The 21,219-nt window shown below is 43.9% G+C and overlaps 1 protein-coding gene and 1 long non-coding RNA gene across 2 annotated transcripts in view; both read right to left on the bottom strand.

Moving 5' to 3' along the window:
- Positions 1 to 21,219, bottom strand: part of LOC307203680 — a 398,536-nt gene that overhangs the window by 250,736 nt on the left and 126,581 nt on the right. The gene's annotated exons all lie outside the window — the stretch shown is intronic.
- ADAMTS8 (ADAM metallopeptidase with thrombospondin type 1 motif 8) overlaps positions 8 to 21,219 on the bottom strand; it is a 42,067-nt gene continuing 20,855 nt past the window's right edge. The window contains exons 2-9 of the mRNA XM_079954511.1: positions 18,042 to 18,281; positions 16,375 to 16,507; positions 15,142 to 15,309; positions 13,364 to 13,662; positions 12,719 to 12,902; positions 11,446 to 11,621; positions 10,583 to 10,758; positions 8 to 9,220 (exon numbers count right to left, since the gene is read on the bottom strand). Coding sequence (XP_079810637.1) covers positions 8,488 to 9,220; positions 10,583 to 10,758; positions 11,446 to 11,621; positions 12,719 to 12,902; positions 13,364 to 13,662; positions 15,142 to 15,309; positions 16,375 to 16,507; positions 18,042 to 18,281 — 2,109 coding nt within the window. The 3' untranslated portion in view covers positions 8 to 8,487. The remainder of the gene's footprint in view (positions 9,221 to 10,582; positions 10,759 to 11,445; positions 11,622 to 12,718; positions 12,903 to 13,363; positions 13,663 to 15,141; positions 15,310 to 16,374; positions 16,508 to 18,041; positions 18,282 to 21,219) is intronic.

The raw sequence follows: 21,219 nt of genomic DNA on the forward strand, positions 1-21,219 counted from the left end.
AAAAAAAAACCTGCAGTTTAATGTGAAACAAGAACAAAAAATAGTGAGAGGAATATAGGTATTATTTCTTACAAACAAAGGAGAACATCCAGGGATTATCCCAGATATCTGAAAGAATGTGAAGTGCAAGACTTGTGGTTTGGCTCAGGAAACTAACCTTCAGTCATAAGGAACCCTATCTTCTCTTCAACCTTCTTCATAGGGTAATAAATGTTCTTGGCTTCTATAGGAGCTCTCTGCATCCTGCAAAAAGGGAGAGTGGGACTGTTGTTGCCAAATGTCTTGTGTCTACAAAATTAAGATAGCTGTTTGGCAAGGAAAAGCTTTCTGGCTAAGAGTTCCAGTATTTCCTGTACTGGTCAGGTCTCTCAAACTACTTTTTGTCTTCCTGGTGTTTAGGAATTTCTGTTTCTGGTTGCACCCAGAACCTTGAAATGCAGTGGGAGCATCCAGGGTTTTTTGACCAGACAAAGTTCAAATTGGTGGTTAAAGACTGAGGCAACCTTTTTTCTTTCCTATCAAAAGTGGGATCTAAAACTCCAGAGCTTACTCCCTGGTTTAAATATACCCTCTTCTCCTTTTTTGTCCCTCCAGAGGATTTGGAACTGCCTTTTATGGAGAAGGGCTGTAGCATGGGGTTTTTGTGTGCAGGCAGTCCTAGGTTCAACGCCTGGCATATCCTGTTAAAAAAGCAGGGCTGGGAGCATTGGTGCAGTAGTCCAGGGTCATGGTGGGAAGTCAGAGACCCCTTACTACCGTATTTCTGTAGCAGAGTCCTAGTATTCTACAGCCACCCTATTCAGGATGAAAGGAGAGCTTTTTTAGTCACTGTGTACTTCAAAGATAAACATTTAGAAACACTGAAAACATAAGATGCTTAGTTACTATGCATATTAGATAATTAGGTATATTAATTGTATACAGTTATGTGTATATTAAGGGACGCGGGTGGCGCTGTGGGTAAAACCTCAGTGCCTAGGACTTGCCCATCGTATGGTCGGCGGTTCGAATCCCCGCGGCGGGGTGGGCTCCCGTCTTTCGGTCCCAGCTCCTGCCCACCTAGCAGTTCGAAAGCACTCCTAAGTGCAAGTAGATAAATAGGTACCGCTTTATAGCCGGAAGGTAAACGGCGTTTCTGTGTGCTGCGCTGGTGCTGGCTCGCCAGAGCAGCTTCGTCACGCTGGCCACGCGATCCGGAAGTGTCTCCGGACAGCGCTGGCTCCCGGCCTCTTAAGTGAGATGGGCGCACAACCCTAGAGTCATAGACACGGCTGGCCCATACGGGCAGGGGTACCTTTACCTTTACCTTTATGTGTATATTAGGAGAAACTTGCACTAAAATACTGCTGAAGTTTCAGGATTAGAGAGAGAGAACACAAACAGATGTGGAATGTGGAGATCTGAACTTAAAATTGGAAAAGTGAGAAAGTGAGAGAAACCTAAATTGGCAGATTCACCCATCCCTGATCACTACCAACTATATCTGTTTCAGGCTGCAGCTGTTCTCTCCCTCTGGCCGTTCCAGCGGGATAGCTTTTAAGCAGTCATTAACTGGCTCTGTTCAAGGGGAACAAAAACAGCTTCCCCTTTATTGTCAAAAAGGTGCTGAGGGTCAGAGCCCTTGCGTAATTGTGGATCCTCTGAGAAAAGTTCTTTTCCTTTTCATGCAGCCTTCACACAAAGCCGAAGCAGCAACAGCTGAAGAGCCCATCTTAAAACCTGCACCCACTGTGCAGAGTGGCTTTGTTTGAAAGGTTGCCATCTGCAGGAAACAGGGTCATCCTTGCCTTGGACTCACCCGTCTCAAAGCTGCCAGAGTACATTCCGCACTGTTTCAGCCCTGAGAGGGAGCAGCCAAGTAGCACCACGGAATTCCATTGCTTTTTCCCAAGAATGCACCACATCTCCCAATCTCCCAACAGCCAGATGCTGAATGACCTTCAGCGCTGGCATCAAAAATCCTGCATGTGCTAGATACAGAAATCTGCCTGTGCCTTGTTTCCACAAGAAAAAGCAAAGAGGAAACATGCAGCAGCTTTGATCACACCAACCTTCTGCTGATGGATGTTGCCCAGCAGCAGCAAAGAGTTGTTCCATGCGTTACGCAGAACGAGTTGGCAGACTTCTGGACTGTACCATTGAACAGTAGATGGGGTCATTGCCAATGTTCCCTCATGTAAAGAAACTCTCTGTACACCATGAACTAGCACGTCAGGGAGAAAAGAGTAGGGCAGCCCTCTCTGGGATCCAGGAAGCTTTCCAAGTGAAGCATTTTAGGAAAATATGACCCCATCATCAACAGTCTGATGTGATTCAGTCTAGCATTCTACCACCTCAAGATTTGCAATCAGTAGAATGTCTCTAACTCTTTGGCCTCCATCTGCATTATACATTTAAATCCGTATCATAGCACTTGAAACATATTCCCCTAAAGACTCCTGGGAACTATAGTTAATTTTAAGGGTGCTGAGAGTTGTTAGGAGGCCCTTGTTCCCTCACAGGGTTATAGTTCCCAGAGTTCCCTGGGAAAAGGAATTGACTACTGAACCACTCTTAAGAATTATAACTCAGAGGAGTTGGGATCTCATAACAAGCCTCAGTGAGCTTAACAAACCGCAGTTCAAAGGATTCTTGGGGGAATCCATGCCTGTTTAAAGTGGTTTGATACTGCTTTCAGTGTATAGTACAGATGGGCATGGGCATTACATTTCCAAAGCAGGAAGAGCCAAACTATCCTATTTTTGTCCCCAAATGCCCAGTGCTTTCCTTGGTCTGTTTACATGAAGAGCAGCACGGGGCCTTACTTTGAGCAAGGATGCCAAATGCCATGTTAAGTTACAAGGTGGTGGCATTTAATTGTGGGGAGACTCCATGCTGACCCTTTTGCCAGACGTGTCAAGATGGAACTTTAACAAAGTGAATCTGCTTTTCTTAAGGTTGAATCCAGCCTAGTTTCTCATACAAGTGAATTCTTAAGTAACAAGCTATTCCCCCTCCTCAACACCAAGTTAATTCAGGATATAATTCTGAGTCATTTGGACATTGGGGGCCTTAGAAAAGAAATTTGAGGACCACACAGGTTTTGATGCAGGAGGAAGCTTGTTATAAGCCCGTTGTGCACTAAGTGTAAAGGAAGGTGTTGGGCCAGCCTTCACTAAACTGATGCACTGGATGGTGCTGATGGGAGTTGTAGTCTGAAACATCTGGAGGGCACTTGATTGTCAAAGGTGCATTAGACAAACCAGGACTGACCTAATGGTGTACAGACTACTACATGGGTAACCAACACCATGTTGACTACCCTTGGAGTACTAATTCTTACAGTAGAAATGAGCAGGCTCCAGGACTTGAAGGTTCCACTAAAATAGAGACTGGGTTTTTGAGTCCATAGGTGGATAAAGGAATAGGGTGCCCCTATATTGTGACGCAGGTGGCGCTGTGGGTTAAACCACGGAGCCTAGGGCTTGCCGATCAGAAGGTTGGCGGTTCGAATCCCTGCAACGGGGTGAGCTCCCGTTGCTCGGTCCCAGCTCCTGCCAACCTAGCAGTTTGAAAGCACATCAAAGTGCAAGTAGATAAATAGAAACCGCTCCGGCGGGAAGGTAAACAGTGTTTCCGTGCGCTGCTCTGGTTCACCAGAAGCGGCTTAGTCATGCTGGCCACATGACCCAGAAGCTGTATGCCGGCTCCCTCGGCCAATAAAGCGAGATGAGCACCGCAACCCCAGAGTTGGCCACAACTGGACCTAACCGTCAGGGGTCCCTTTACCTTTACCTTTAAGCACATATTAAGCCCAGGATTTTGTTGTCAGTACCACATCACTCCTTGCAACTACTGCTTGTGTGTTTTTCTGAGTGCATACAGGGGTGGAAAGAGGAAAGTATGTTGTATGTTAAAGCCTTCTCTATATAAAAGTATTTTACTGGGAGATAAAATGTTCAGTTGATAGACAGTATATCTCAGGATGGTCCTGATTAAGCAGAAGTGAGGAAGGAACCACATGTTATGGAGGCACACCCTTGTTTCACAAATATGTACACTCCAGTTATCACAAATGCAAGGTTGAGGAGGAGCATGTGCAGGAAAGAAGTGGCAGCTTGGAGGGGTGCATAACTCTCCACACCTACTAGCTCTCCACTATCATCTGCTTCCAACCCCTGGAATATTAGCATGTGTGATCAACATAAGAAGCTGCTTTATAGTACTGGTCCAACTAGCATAGCCCTGTCTGCACTAGCTGAGGGCAGCTCTCCAGGGTTTCAGGTGGGAGTCTTCTTCAGACATACCTGGAAACTGAACCCTGGGACTGTTCACATGCAAAGAATGCATTCTACCATTGAGCTATGGCCCTTCCCCAGAGGTCCGAGAACCCAATCTTTGCTCCCCAACACACATGCTTCTCCTACTACATGCTGAATCCCATTAATTTCAGAGGAATCCAACTCTCACTGCTTAGGAGACGGGGGTGTAAGTTTACATGTGCCTCCTGCACTAACTTGTTCTTTGGCTTCCAGTATTTAACCACTGGAACAACTAGCAGGATCATGCCCGCTGGTGTAAGATTCAGAATGAAATGTGATATACAGTTAGGGCTGCCGGATAGTGTTACTGCCAAGCATTGGAGCAACGTGCGCATTACAATGGATAGCGAGGATAGTTCCTGGAACTCAGTGTAAGTATTTAAGTATTTCTGTCCTCTTGAACAGGAACAGTTGACTAGAGTATCCACTAGCAATGCTGCATCCTTCAACCTCCCTTCCTCCCTGCAACTCTATTCTATAGAGCTGAGGTTTGCTTTCTGAAGCAGTTTGTCACGCAAGCTCCACCTGCTGAAATCTCTTCTGCACAACTATTAAAGGTGCAGGAGTCCTGTCCTTTTTTGCTTCTGGCCATCCTAGTTCTCTTCTCACTGTCCCTGGAAATGCCAGAGATTGAACTCAGAACCTTCCCCATTAAAGCATATTCTCTGCTATCCTGGTACGGCTCAGTGCAAGCGTGCCCTAGTGAGAGATGGGAAGGTGTCAAGCTTAAGGCTTGGGCGCTCACCTCTTACTACCAGGTAGCATGGGGAACTAGATTCCTTCTGCTTTCGACAGCAATCTATGTTCCCGAGCATCTCCTTTGCCAGGGAGCATGGGAAATATTGATTATGATGCATTCCAGTTCAATTCACTGAGACAAGCAAGGTCTGGGAACTCCATTTTCCATGCGTCCCAGTGGCAAGAATAGTACTGGGGCCTAAGCTTGAGGCCTCTCCAGTGCTTTTTATAAACTATATAGTGATTTGAACTTTAAGGATGGATAAGCCATTATGAAGAATGTAGGGCTTTTAATTGGTGCACAGTAATTAGAGCTACAATCCTAAGCACAAAGTCTTGGGCAGAATTGGAATACAAGGGTGATATGAAAGATTTAGCAAAATAACAACATCTGCTGGATATTCTCTTAGTTTTTTGGGATGGAAAGTTGCAATTTTGATTCAGCGGAAATATTTTCTGAAGTTCTACATACTGCCATTATTTCCCCTGGTTGCTATAGCTTCAGCACCATTCCTGTCCTCCCCACTCTCCGAGTTGCTACTTTTCCTTTCTTCCTAGGTAACACATGGTTTTTAAGGGATCACATGGTGAAGAGGATGGCACTAGAATGTCATGTATCCAATCAGATTGATGGCAACTGAGAGACGAAGGGCAAATGGAACATAAGAAGAGGCCCTGCTGGATCAAATCAAAGGCCTGTCAATATTCTTGCATTCTTTTTCACAAGGAATGCCAAAAAAATACCATAGGGGAGATGTTTTTCAGCTTTTCCAAAAGTGCTTATAGAAACTGAGTAGCCTAAGCATGTGAAAGCCACCAATAGCTTTGTAGAATATATACCATATTTTTTGCTCTATAAGACTCACTTTTTCCCTCCTAAAAAGTAAGGGGAAATGTGTGTGCATCTTATGGAGCGAATGCAGGCTGGTCAGCTATCCCAGAAGCCAGAACAGCAAGAGGGATTGCTGCTTTCACTGCGCAGCAATCCCTCTTGCTGTTCTGGCTTCTGAGATTCAGAATTTTTTTTTCTTCTTGTTTTCCTCCTCCAAAAACTAGGTGCGTCTTGTGGTCTGGTGCGTCTTATAGAGCGAAAAATACAGTAGATCATACATTCATACCATACTCACATACCACTTTTAACAGTCATGGACAATCCTGGGAACTGTAGTTTATTAAGAGGGTTGGGAATTGTAGCTCTATGAGTTCAGCATCTTTAACATACTAAGGTTCCCAGGTTCCTCTGGGGGAAGTAATGATTGTTAAAGTGGTTTCATAATGCTTTAAATGTGTGGTGTGGATATGACCTTATCAGCTTTGGGAATGTTAACACTGTCTATGAGCATGATGCCATACACTTAAAGCAGAGACAGTAGAAATTGCTTTAGCTTTGATGCCTAGTTCCTTGATCCAATAGCTGTAATGTGATATTTAATCACTGTTTCCCTGTTTCATGTGCATGAACCTTGAGTCACCTTAGCATGAAAGCCAGTATGAAGCCATGGTACATATAATAAATCCACAAGTAAAGCAAGCTGTTGGGTGGGGAGAGGTACTGGGGAAATATGCGTAAATATAATCACATCCATATTATTATATACACTGAAACTGAGCCAACTATTTACAAGTAATGAAATACACAGTAGGTATTCCGCTTTCTTTTTCTGAATAATCGCCTTATCCAAACATGTAGCTGACAAACACATAATGGTCTGGAAACAACAAAGGTTTCCATAGAAAAGGAAATGCTAAACTGTGCTCAACCCAAGAGACGGCTGAGGTTCCTTTCTTAGACTGTATTACGCAACTGAGCAAAGGCATCCAAATGTTTTGGATCAATGAGCCTGTGTCAATTTTCAACGTATTTTGTTGTGTCTCGGTTTATAGAGTTTGTTTGCTGAACTCACTTCCTGATTTACAAAGCCTGGATCCAACTGGGAAGGGAGTTTTATTTTTAGGCCATGGCGGGACATTGCTTGGTGACGTTATCACCAAGGAACTGTTTTCAAGGACAATACTCAGAGTAGATCAGTTGAAATCAATTAACCCAAGTTAGTCATGTCCTTTAACTTCAGTGGGTCTGCTTTGAATAGGACTAGCACTTCAGTGAAGCCCAATTGTGTCTCCCTTCCCTAAAATAAGGAGTGGTGGTATACCTTTCATAGAGTTAAACCTATATCATCTTTCTTTGGTTCACAGCATTATTATTAAGCTTAACAAAGCTTCCAAATTGGCAGATGTTGTTGCATGGCAACGAAAAGGAGGATGAGCCACACCTGCCATTTTCAATCCCTAAAAGCCAGGGGTGGGGATTGAATGCTGCATGTCAGTGTCATTCTGCTCACACTGCTTTTAACCATGACATGATGCTCTAGTCAGAGAGCAGGTGAAAAGAGAGGTGAAAGAAGCCGCCTTATACTGAGCTAGATCCTTGAGCCATCTAGCTGAGTCTTATCCACACTGACTGGCCCTCCAGGGTTTCAGATAAGCTTGCATTTGATTGAGCCTGGGGCCTCTTGCATGCAAAGGAGATGTTCTACCACTGAGCTACAACTCTTCCCAGGGTTTCTATGTCCCTCATGCTGCTGCTCCCAATGACACGAGAGTGCAGGCATCAGATCAGTCAGCTGCAGAAGTTTGATCTAATGGAGAACCAGTCTATTGTAGACCATGGCCAACAAATCACTGCAAGAAAAACATCACCATATAATAAACACTGTATATAATAAGCCTTCGACTAATCCTGATGAAAGCCTGCAGAACAGGTTTGAATTGTGTACCTTGTTTTGCAGCTGAGACAACGGTCGGAAGGTCAGTTACTCCAGCAGAATCCTTCTGATTAGGAGCTACGAGTATCATGGCCAGCGTGGGATTAAGTGGCCTGCTCATTTATATACAGATATTCAACATGGGGGCTGGGTTAGGGGCCCACAGTAGATAGTTGCTATACTGATTATGGGAGCTGCATACTACTGAAAAACGGATTGAGGGTATCCCTGTATTTGAAGAGTGATAAGTTCTTAGATGCCATTTCTGTGATAAGACCCACAAAAAAGCTTGGGGAAAGTGTGAGCAAAATTCAGGTCCAGCTTAGGACCGGTTTATAAATTCTCCTAGGTGTAAAACAGTGGCCTGGGCGAAAAAAAGAATATTTTCCCAAAAATAATTACCATTATTCATCCAAAATCCCATGCTATTCCGCGCTCGCGCCCCTGAGGTAGATGCCAATTTGGAGGAAGACAATGCAAGAGAGAGAGAGAAAGAAAGTGGTTGGTATTCAATGCCTGCTATTCTTTCAAACAGGTCTACCCAGCAGGGCCTGTTCAGGTCAAATAGTGCACATTTGCCTTTAAACCTACATCCTTGCTTGGCCATGCCAAGCCTGGTTCGGGTCAGGATAGTAGCCTATGTTACACATGCCTCTGATCATGTGTCGGCCATCCCTCTGCCCTCAGCACTCTTGAAGCATGCAGGCGGTGGTAGCTGCTGGCGGCCGCGGCGAACCACATTTCTCTGAGGTGATAGGTTTCCCTGTGTAGTCAACGCACAAGGGGCTTCGTGTCCGCATTCCCTCTCCACACGTTTGAGAACAGGGGGACCAAGGCCCCATCTGCCAGATGGGGCACGGGAAGTCACTGCAGGGCTTGATGTCCTCAGGCTTGAGGGATTTGTTGCAGGCTGAGGAGACCTGCCCTTCCACATCCAGACACTCCACCGCTCGTCTCTGCCAGCCAGAGCCGCACGATTTCGAGCACTCGGACCAGTCTCCCAGGACCCACTGTGACGTTAGCATGGGCTTGATTACGTTGGCCAAGTTCTTCTCCTTGCTCTTCTGTTTGCTGAAGTGGACGTCCTTGGGGATAAAGAAGGTGTATCTCACCCTTGGGGGGAACAGCTCAGCGGAAACGGTCAACACCTGGACAGTAAGTGGCTCCGGGAGCTTCTGGAAACTTTGGATGCGTTCCAGGGTGGTAAGAGAGCCACTATATCTCAGTACAGTCCCCTTGATGAAAATGTCTTCTTCCATAGCTGAAATGGCAAGGTTTCCATTCAAGAGGTATTTGCCATCCAGGGTTTTCAGGGCTAAATAGTTTTGGTCAGGCCACACCCCTCGGCGACCGTGTTGCTTGATGTCAATATTGGTTGCTCCTGCGGGGATTGTGACAATGTCGTTATATCCAAATCTGTGGAGACCAAAGAGACGTGTTTGTTTGATATATTAATACTGTGGTGGCCTCTGGCTTTAAACAATAAAAAGTTTCATTCATTCATTCCTCCATGGTCAGATAATTTTGTTATGTCCGTGGTTTTTAAAGACTTGTTTTTATTTCAAATTTTAAATAATTATTTCATACCATTTTATGCAAATGCTTTTAAAAATTAAGGGGCATGAAATAAATATTTCCAAATAAATAATAAAATAGATCATGAATATGTATTCTATCTACCACAGAATGAAATTGGCTTAAGTTGTCATCTCTCCCAAGCTACCCCTAGACACTGTGGCTATGTCAGGGGACAAGGACCGCTAAGGGAATGCCTAGCACCCTCACCAAATCTGTAAGTCCCAGGATTCGTGGAGGTGGGGGAGAGAGAGGTGATAATTCAGAAGCAGTTAGGGCTGTTGCTGCATCAGGTGCAGCATCCTAGAAATGTAGCAGAAGCTAGAGAGACACTTCATTTCCCAAGAAAAGAGGGAATTGAACAGATAGGGCAAAAACAATGTGTTTTGATCATAAATGCAATGCCTTTTTTTAAAACAATTCCTTTATATATTCCTATCTCAAATGCCTGGGTGAAGTATTGAAAGAATACTGTATTGCTATCTGCCTGAACTTGAAGGTTTGTATCTCACTAGAGAACTAGGCTGACATATCCTTAACAATGGTAGGGTTCTCTCCCAGCCCTACCTGGAGATACTGGGAAGTGAACCTGGAATCTTCTGCATGCAAAGCAGATGCTGTCACTGAGCATTATTATTATTATTAATAATAATAATAATAATAATAACCTACTTCACAGCAGAAAGCCATCAAATAGCATACAAAATAAAAGTGGAATAATACACAAGCTCTCAAAACAATAACACCATTCCTACAAACTCCAGAAACAGCACAACAAATTTCTTCAGCTACAAAATTGATATTCCATAAAGGAGCATGGCCCCTTCTGCAAAGAGACCCTCCCCTGTCCTCAGCAAGGAAAGTGCTTTATACATCGGTTGATCTATCTTATTACTGTTTGCATTGATGGGCAGTGCCTCTCGAGGGATACAGACAGGGAACATTCCTAGCTGTGCCTGAAGACACCAGGAACTGAAACTAGGGCCTTCTACATGCAAAGCTATGAGCTTTCCCCTTTGATCTATGATTTTTGTGCTTTTGCAGCACCATCTTTAAATCCAGCTCCAGAACCATAATAAACAAGGAATCAGGTCAGCCATCGCCTCCTATGCAGTCTTCCTCTGGTCTACCCCGCCCTCGCCCAACCATCTCCCTCCTTCGCAATACTAGGATTGGCTCAAGCTGCCCTGGTCTGCCTCGTACTTAGATTTGTTGAGTGAGCCAGATATTTTCTTGCAAGTTGAGCCGTTGCCACCGCAAATCCCACACTTGTCTAACTTCTTGGGCGAGCCAATGATGTGGTCACAGCCAGCCTTGATGCACTGCCCACTCACACAAACAGAGAGGGTGTCGGGTGCACAGAGGGTCCCATCAGCTACCTGAAACAAAAACAAAGTGAGAGCAAAGTGAGGTTCCGTTGCCCTTCTCTGTGATACCATGATTTAGAACAGGCATTCCCAAACTCGGCCCTCTAGATGTTTTGGGACTACAACTCCCATCATCCCTGACCACTGGTCCTGTTAACTAGGGATGATGGGAGTTGTAGTCCCAAAACATCTGGAGGGCTGAGTTTGGGGATGCCTGATTTAGGATAACCCCAGTCTGCTAAAATGTACATACAGTTTGGACATAATTCTTTTTTTTTTTGCTTTTTCGTTTAGTTGCAAAAAGAAGCTCAAATGTGCTGTAACTAGAATATTAAGAAAAGTGAATAAGATGGATCATAATTGGAAATTGTTTTAGTTTAATAATGATATTGGAAAGCTGTTACTTTCAACTACAAGGAAACTCAGAAGGGAGGGACTAGAGGAAGTCAACCAAGATGTTTAAAAGGTTGGATTTGTAAAGAATTAAGTTTGTTGTTATTGTTTATTTGTTTATTGTTCCTTTTTTCTTTTTTCGTTCATTGATGTATTCCCCCCCGTTTTTTCCCTGTTTTTGTGTGTCATTCTGCTTTGTGTTTTTTGTTATAATTGTGGAAAGTCGAATAATATATTTTTTTTTAAAGTGCTGTAACTGCTCGAAGGGATTTTGAGGTTACTCTCAGAGCAAAGAGCAAGTCTTACTTTGGACTCAAACACTTTGAATTGACGGGTTCCCCCTTTAGCCCGGCAGAACAGCTTGCAGCGGTCTCGAGGTGACACGCCTGTGTACATGGGGACCCACTCCAGCAGATTCCCGTTTGTGTCTGTATAGTTGTAACTGTCATACTTTTCGCACTGTTGCTCTCGAAAACTCTTGCCTGCAAAGGAAAGGAAAGGCATCTGATTGCACACGAAGCACAGAAAAACAGCCATAGCCATCCTGGCTAGTAGCCATTGATAGCTTTCTCCTCCATGAATTTTCCTAATCCTCTTTTAAAGCCATCTAGGGTTCTCTGTGACATGCTTCTGAAGCAAGTCCTGATCTTGTTCGTGTTAAAGGGCATAGCTAGACTGCAGCCATCGGTCATGTTCACATCATACATTGGAAGCTCTATGCTATCACGTTAGACCAGAGCTTTCCAAACTTTTCATGTTGGTGACACACATTTTAGACATGCATCATTTCACGACACAGTAATTCAGTTTTACTAGCAAACCAGAGCTTAAACTAACCCCTTTCCAGCCCCAGGAGGAGGACGGGGAGCGCTTGCCCGACACACCTTCACACTGCAGCCAACACACTAATGCATCGCTACACACAGTTTGGAAAGCTCTGTGTTGGACAGTCGCAGCTTCCCCCAAGGAATTCTGGGAGCTGCAGTTTGTTAAGTGTGTTGAGTGTTATTCGGAGACTCCTATTCTCCTCCCAGAGCTACAATCCTCAGAGTGGCTTAAAAAGCAATCCCTCCTCCCAGGGAACTTTGGGAACTGTAGTTCTGGGAAGGCAATAGGGATCTCCTAGCAACTCTTAGCAGTCAATAGCAGACTACAGCTCCCAGAATTCTTTGGGAGAAACCATGATTGTTTAAAGTGATACCATACTGCTTTAATTGTATAGTGTGAATTTGGCCTTAAACTAAGTTAATAGTCATTCTGTCATTCCAGGAACCCCAAGTATTGTAGTTTTCGGGGGGGGGGGGCAATATTAATGATCTCTAACAGGTCATTCTCTGCATCCTGACTAGACTAAAAATCCCAGGATTGATGACAGATAAAGCAATATAAAACTGACAAATGTCTGCAGTGTAGTTAACCCTTACAATATATTAGCTGATATCTTAACGGCTTCCTGCCCATCCTTACAATGGTTGCATTCTTGTCACAAGCTATTTCCCTTTGGTTGGGGTGGGGTCAGCTCTGCTTCTTCCTTCTGGAGTCAGTGGGAATTAAGGTTTGCCGGGAAACAGCTGATTACCATTCGGTGGGCATTCCTCAGTGTGGCATGATTCATACTTGACTCTTTGGCCTTCGCAGTATTTGCCTCCATTCTTAGGTGTGGGGTTGTCACAGCCTCTTTCGGAGAAATGCACTCCTCCACCACATGTCCTGGAACATGGCCTCCATGGGCTCCAGGGCCCCCAGTTTCCATCCACTGCCGGCTGCAAAATACAAATCCCAGAGTTAAGGCCCTGATTCCAGCTGATTTGCCATTGGGAGGCTGCCCCAGCCCCCATCATCATGGCAGACAGAAGACCAGCTTGCCCCCATCCATTGGCCAGCAATGGGGAAGTTGCTCCAATGCTGGCTTTCCCTCTTCCCTCCCTGGTCCTCTTTCCTTTTGTATCATGTCTACTGGATTTGTATAGCAATTAGAAATTTTTGCATGCTTTATATAAGATGATGATGATGATGATAATATCAGGCATGAAGGGAAGATACACGATCCCTGTATATTTTTCCATGTGAGTGGGAAGGTGTTCCTGTGTTTATAATTTTGAAATGGCAGGAAGAGAAAGGGGTACACACCCTGTTTGGAGGAGAGGTCATAGAAACTGTGTTATTCAAGTGTTATTTGGTCTTTAGTAAGAGGTGGGCTGCCTGCTTCTCACTAGATGATTACCTCAGGCATCACTGTGTCTTGGGCCACACAGTGTCCATCCAAACACATCTTCTCTGCCCCACAGGGTGTCCCATCTGCCCAGGGCAAGCTGCCATTCCTGGTGTGGCACAGGCGCTCTCCTGCCTCCAGCTTACACCAGAGCTGGGAACAGATGTCCTCCTGCGTGGTGTTTGGGCAGTGTCGAAACTCCTTGCCAAAGATCTGCTGGCACTGATGATCAAGGTTGTATAGGGGGACTTGGCCTGGAAGGTCTGTGGGGAGGGCAATGGGTTCGGCAGGTTTGTCAAGCAGGCAGTCACCTGGTGAGGGAGAGAGGTAAAGAAGGTCACACCAAAGGCTGCTTTTTATTCATTTCAATAATGAATAATTTCAAAGGATGGTTGTATTTTGGCTTGCATATTGTTTAGGAAAGTGTGAATCAGGTAGGTATGCCTTTAAATGTGTACGGAATCAGCTTCCCAGCTACTGCACAGCCAAAGTCAAATCGCATACATAACAAAGTCTGTATTCCAATTGGAAATATCACCAAATCTAGAGAAGCTAAGGATTTCCTTGCATAAGAACAACCTGCTGGATCAGGCCAATGACCCAATGAGTCCAGCATTCTGTTCTCACAGTGGCCAAGCAGATAGATGCCTGTGGGAAACTCACAAGCAGGACTTGAGCACAAGGGCACTTGCCCCTCCTGTGCTTTCCAGTAACTGTGTTCAGAAGCATTGATGCCTCCAGCCATAATGGCTAATAGCCACCTACTCTCCTCCATAAATTTGCCCAATCCTCTGTTTTTTAATTTTTAATTTTCAATGCAAAATTACAACAAAAATTACAAAGATAAAATCCAGAAAAAACAAACAAAAATAAAGCAAAACAAAACAAACAGAAACAAACGCGCGCACACACACAAACCTACAGAGAAAACCATCATCATAATAATCTTTACGTACATATACACATATTTACTTCTGTACATATACACATATTGACTTCCTTCCTATGTTTTGAGGCCTCCAAATTTTTAATCTTTCTGAATTGTTGTGTCTAATGTAAATTACCTCTGTCTTTATACCCTTTGCACCGTTTTTCAATTTCTTTAACCCTGCAAAGCTTAATTCGTTACATACTGATATACTTACTCCAGAACAATGTTTTTTTCATATATTCTTTAACACAATCCCATTCTTTTGCTAATTTTTGGTCTGATTGTCCCCTTAAGAACATAGCTGTCAACCTTTCCCTTTTCTTGCGAGGAATCCTATTTGGAATAAGGGAATTTCCCTTAAAAAAAGGGAAATGTTGACAGCTATGCTTAAGAATGCTGTGAATCTTGCCAAATTTATATATTCACAAAATTTAATTTGCCATTCTTTTACTGATGGGATTTTTTTATTGATGGGGGGGGGGGAATGCCCAATCCTCTTTTAAAACCATCCATGCTGGAGGCCATCTCTACCTCCTGTGGGAGCAACCATCACTGTTTAACTATGCACTGCATGAAGAAGTACTTTGCTTTACCTATCCTAAAACCACAAAACTGTAGCACATGAAAAGTTGCAAAAGTGTTCAGATTCTGACACATGGCCGATCTTGAGTTTGGCATTGACTAAATGCCTTGTGCAACTGAAGAGGGAGAAACCACAATATTGTCAGAGGAGGGTGTACCCTGAGATGTAATCTTGACATTACCAAGGAGTTTCTAATAGCCATTCTCAAAAGATTGATAGGCATCAATGGGACTGTCCCAGCAGACATCTGAAAAGGATAGCAAGTTTGATACCTACCGTGCCCTCCATCCAGAAATTCTGTGATGTGCATGGCACTGCAAGGGGACCATGGCAGAGTCTTGTTTAAGTGGATGAACAGAGGGGCCATCATGTGATGCTTCCCTAAGGTCCCAAAGTTCTTCTCACAGGCCTTGGAATCGTCATGAGGCATGCTGAGTACATGCCCTGGAATGAAAGAGCATAGAAACAGGAGGTGAATGAGCTATTCCTGCCTTTTTGAACTGATAATGGTCCTTGGAGATGGCTTCATTGCCCTAAATTCCTTTGAAACTGTCTCTTCCATCCCCAAACAAAGTGCTGTAATACCCTGCTAAGCTTTTTTCCAAGTCTGCCATCTGAAAGCTGTGCTCACCCTGTACAAAAAAAGCCACTGAAAATAAAAAGTTACCCTAAAACAAAGCTTCGATTTTCAGTGCCATGATCCCCATTAAATGGTAAATGGACCCCTGACCATTAGGTCCAGTCATGACCAACTCTGGGGTTGCGGCGCTCATCTCGCTTTATTGGCCGAGGGAGCCGGCGTACAGCTTCCAGGTCATGTGGCCAGCATGACTAAGCCGCTTCTGGCGAACCAGAGCAGCGCACGGAAACAGCGTTTACCTTCCCGCCGGAGCGGTTCCTATTTATCTACTTGCACTTTTATGTGCTTTTGAACTGCTAGGTTGGCAGGAGCAGGGACCGAGCAACGGGAGCTCACCCCGTCGCGGGGATTTGAACTGCTGACCTTCTGATCGGCAAGTCCTAGGTTCTGTGGTTTAACCCACAGCACCACCACGTCCCTATTATCCCCATTATGCAATAAGAAAAGCTGAATTTTGAAACCTGCGTTTTGCAAAGCTGCAGGTTTTCTATTTTTGCAACAGCGCACATGGCAATGAAAAACTTGTCCAGCAACTACTTGGGAAACATGATTGAGAACATGTCATGCAGGCAGACATGTTCAATTCAGGTTCAATTCTCATCACAGGCCTGGGGGAATATTTTGGCAGCCAGTGCCAGTCAGTGCAGACAATATTGAAGCAGATGACCAGTGTTCAGACTCCGTAAAAGACAGCTTCTGAGATTCCATTGGCTTCCTAAATTTCGGCAGTCATTGTTTAAATATATGCAAGTTAATATTTCCAACTATGAGGGCTAGAAAAGGGTGGTGGTGTGTTTTTTTTTTAAGAATGGCACTATGATGGGCTTCCTCCCGCCTGCTGTGCACATCAATATGGGCATGGTAACTACCTAGTTCATGGGCCAAGGTGTAGGCTGCCTGGAGACCTTCATCTTCGATCACAGAACAGCTCTTGTTTGGGTTGCACATGGTGCCTGTCTCAGCCACTCCAAGGGTCCTGCAACCCTGGTGCCCACAGAAATCCTGTGAGTGAGAAAATGAAACAGAAACTAGTACACAAAGGAAACAGAGCCACCATCACCCCCAATGGACCTCGCACACAACAATGTAAACAAACAGATCGTTCCACACTTGAAAGGAACTGATGCTTCAGTGGGACAGCACCTGCCTTCTGGAACTGCCTTCCCCTCACCATCAAGGCAATCAGTATTTTAATGCTGGTTCTAAATGTGTTTTTATTGTATTATAACTATTGTTTTTAACTACGTTGTTTTTATTACTTTGTGTTTTAAAACTGTTTTTAAAATTGTAAGTTGCCTTGAATCCCAGATTGGGATTTTTTAAAAAAGTTATAGCCCTGAGGTTTTTCTTAGGTCAACTTGTTTTTTAGCTTCTGGTTTTTACCAATAATTTTAAGGTATTTTTCATGTAAACCACTGAGAGTTTTGTTTTTTTAAAAAACCCCACATCAATTAAGCGGTATACAAACCCTGTTTTTTAAAAGCAAATAGTGAGGAGGCCACCTAATAGCTATTCTGTTATCTTTTTAGTGCCAGGGAAAGGCCTCGCCATTCTCCCAGGGCTTTTTGAACTTCTTGGAATTCGTTAATTCTTTTAAGCTATTGTGAGGGTTTTTTTTCGTAGAATTGCAGAATTTTAGATTTGGACGGTACCCCCAAGGGTCATCGAGTCCAACTGCCTGGAATGCAGGAATCGTAGCTCAAGAGTTCCTAGCAGAAGGAGAGTCCACCACTCTCTCCCTTCCTCTCTTAGCGATTTGTTGTGTGTTTCAGTTGCTGGCTTTGCTATATTATTTTATCAAATTGTATTGTTTTCAATCTTCCTCTTAGTCCAGCCTTCTAAACAAACCCATGTGTCAGGCATCCCCAAACTCGGCCCTCCAGCTGTTTTGGGACTACAATTCCCATCATCCCTGACCACTGGTCCTGTTAGCTGGGGATGATGGGAGTTGTAGTCCCAAAACAGCTGGAGGGCCGAGTTTGGGGATGCGTGCCTTATGTATTTGGTGTGTGTGTGTCATCCCTAATACAGTGGTACCACTGGATGCAAACGGGATCTGTTCTGGAGCCCCGTTTGCATCCTGAAGCAAATGCAACCTGCGTCTGCGCATGTCGTGATTCGTTGCTTCTGCACATGCGCATGATGTCATTTTGAGCATCGGGCATGTGCGAGTGGTGAAACACGGAAGTAACACGTTCTGTTACTTCCGGGTCACTGCGGAGCATAACCTGAAAACGCTCAACCTGAAGCATATTCAACCCAAGGTATGACAGTAGATATTTACTGCAAGTGTACTCTTATCTCAAACATTTTGATATGAATGCAGATGCTGTTTCCCACTCTGCATACAGTTCAGACTTCTAACGGTCATTTTTCTGGTTGCCTATTGCAAAGAGGAAAAAATGGCAATGTAACAAAGGGTGCTTCCAGATGACCTCTTTATTGAACCTTCACCCTGGTTTGTTTGCAGGGAGATTAGACAACGTTGGCCTCTGAGCAATTCTGCCTACACACCTGACTGCAAGCGTCTACACACCTGTCTCGTTAACAAGACTGCCGTGTCATAGTGCTCCGGGAGACGGTCACTTGCAGGGTTGAACTGCTGCTGCCACTCGCAGAAGTTCCGTAGCATGAGCCCTCCGTTGTCAGACACTTCTGGCCCAACCTTCTCATCTTCCACCACCACCACCTTCACCACCACCAAACTGATGGAGTTCTTCAGGCTGGGGTGCTTGTAGATCTGAGCAGCCACAGACATCAAGGTGAGGATGTGATTCTGAAACATAGAAGCAGCCAAGGGGGTCAAGGCAGGGGATGATATCTCATTCTTCATTCAGGGGGTGATACTCTGCATTCTACAGAGGGATCTATTTTGTTCTTTGTTTTTTTCAATTTTTTTAATTGATTTTGACAAATATAACATAAAACATACAAAAGAAAACACATTACAATACTAAAAAAAGAAAATAAAAAATATATAAACACATATTCCTTCTAAAGTTCATTTTAATTTCCATTGTTAAATGACTTCCTCGAATCCCCCCTAACTGAATTTCATTATATCCCTTGTAACAGCACTCCTCTTCTTTCTAAAAATAAAATTAACTCTCAATTTACTATCTTCTAGTCTTTTCTTGATGTTCAAAATCCATAATGCTTAACAAACCATTCTTATTTTATTCCTAAGCCTATTTAATATTTTCAAGTGACTTGAAATTATCTTATATTACAATATTTGGCTAAATAGTCTTTAAATTTCATGCAATCTTCTTGATACTCCTTTCTGGTCACGGATTCTTCCAGTCAGGTTGGCTAGCTCCAAAAAGTCCAACATCTTCATCTGCCAATCTTCTACTGTTGGTATTTCTTGAGATTTCCAGTTTTTAGCTAATAGCAGTCTTGCTGCTGTAGTGGCATACAAAAACAATTTAACATCTTTTTGGGGCAATTCCAATCCAATTTTTCCAAGTAGAAAGGCTTCTTAAGGCTTCTTAACAACAGAGGGATCTATTTTGAGGGTTTGGTTTGGAAGCCATGAGCTGGTACAGAAGTCTCCAAAATGCATTACAAAAAGGAGAGGGGCAAGTTGTGTTTTTGGTTGCTCTTAAATATTCCTTAGAGCAGGGACTGGGAACCTGTGGCACTCCAGATGTTGCTGGACTGTAACTCCCATCATCCCTGACCATGGACAGTCATGACAGCTGCTGATGGGAGTTGGAGTCAGCCATATCTGGAGTACGAATTGTGCTTTACACAATGAATAGGGGGTGAAGGAGTTACCACACAGATCGTATTTAAAATATTGATTCCAAGCCATTTTTGCCTTCACTCTAACTGAAAGGTAATTTAAAGTTTCAAAGAACGTGCGTACTGAGCTGTCAAAGAAAATATGTCCAGAGACATGTAACAGACAGCTTAATCTTGGGTGCAAATAATTTAAGCCACCCTTCTTTTTGTGACTTCCTTCCCACCACTCCAAAACAATCTGCATAGGATTGTTTGCTTTGCAGAGGCACCTACAGCAAATGTTTGCCTTACAGGATCAATTTGCCTTCAGTAAAGAGGACTATTCACTTTCCAGAAGCCTTTGTATGGCGACCCCCCAGCGAGATGCTCTCTTCTTTAATGACTCAACAAGATGCATTGTCTAGCCTAAGATAACCTGTGGAAACTTCATAAGGTAAAGGATCCCTGAATGGATGGGGTGTGGCACTCATCTCACTTTTCTGGCTGAGGGAGCCGGCGTTTGTTCACAGACAACTTTCTGGGTCGTGGCCAGCATGACTAAAACAGCTACTGGCACACGGAGGGCTGTGATGAATGCCAGAGCACACGGAAACACCATTTACCTTCCCGCCACAGTGGTACCTATTTATATACTTGTACTGGTGTGCTTTTGAAGTGCTAGGTTGGCAGAAGCTGGGACAGAACAATGGGAGCTCACATGGATTCAAACCACCAACCTTCCAATCGGCAAGCCCAAGAGGCTCAGTGGTTTAGACCACAGTGCCACCCACATCCCTGAAACTTTGTGTCTGATACTAGTTGCGATGGGAAAATCTGGCAATTTCAGTTCTCTTCCTTTCTCGCTTTTCCAATCTTAAGCTTAGTTCTCCACATTTTTATGTTGGTTTGCAATAATAATAATAATAATAATAATAATAATAATAAGAAGAAGAAGAATAAGAATAATGTCCTCCTGAAAATTAATCTATTTAGGGGCAAATTTCTCTGAATATACACATTTTCAATGCAATTTTGCCTAACTGTATTTTTGCAAAGCCATTCTCCCTAATATGCATTTTGGTACAATATATTCACTAATTTGTGCATTTCATGACATTTTACTCAAATATATGCTGCTTGGCTGGAGAACTGCATTGCAAAATTCAGAAGTGCAAACTTTGAAGGATGTCTGTGTGTTGGGTTGGTCCATACATTGTTTCAGGTGAGTCTTGCATGTGAACCGAATTGAATTTCTCCTTCATCTCTAGCTACTAGTGACATGGTTTTCCCTAGCTTGGGAAATACAGTTGAACACAGCAAGAGAAATGGAAGGCATCAAAAGATAATTGACACCCCTAATCCCCCCCTGATACTGATAATTCTACTGTCTGAACTGCAATGTACCACAAGCAAGAGATCAGAAGCAGTTCAAAAAGAGAGATGGTTATAAGGGTTGCCAATATTGGGGGGCTGTGGACATATTTGCAAAGCTGGGAAACTGTTGAGGGCACCACACACACACACACACACACACACACACACACACACTGCAACCTGTCCTATTTGCTGCAATAGAATGCTTCATTTGAGTCTAATTTCATTGTGTGGGAGGGGCTCTTATTGATTGGTGTTGACTTCAAGCCAGCATGGGATTAGCTACACTCCAGAGTTTCCAGTCAGGAACTCTGGAGCGTAGCTGATCTCTGCCAAAAATGGGGCTTGATTGGTGCTGACTTAAAGCCCCACATTCAGCAGGGACAGGCTCCACTTAAGAACTCCCAAGTGGAAGCAATCTCAGCAGGATTGCCTTTGGTGCCAAACTTAAACAGTGAGAAATACAAGCTTCACTTGCCAAAGAATAATCACAGCACAGCAGAAGAAGGCTGTTGCCTTCATACCCTGCTTGTGAGTTTTCCAGAGGCACCAGGGGCAGAGCATCAGCTTAGCATGCAGAAGCTCCCTGGTTCAGTCCTTGGCATCTCAAGGTA

This window comes from Podarcis cretensis (assembly GCF_951804945.1).
Source record: "Podarcis cretensis genome assembly, chromosome: 15".
Classification (NCBI taxonomy): domain Eukaryota; kingdom Metazoa; phylum Chordata; class Lepidosauria; order Squamata; family Lacertidae; genus Podarcis; species Podarcis cretensis.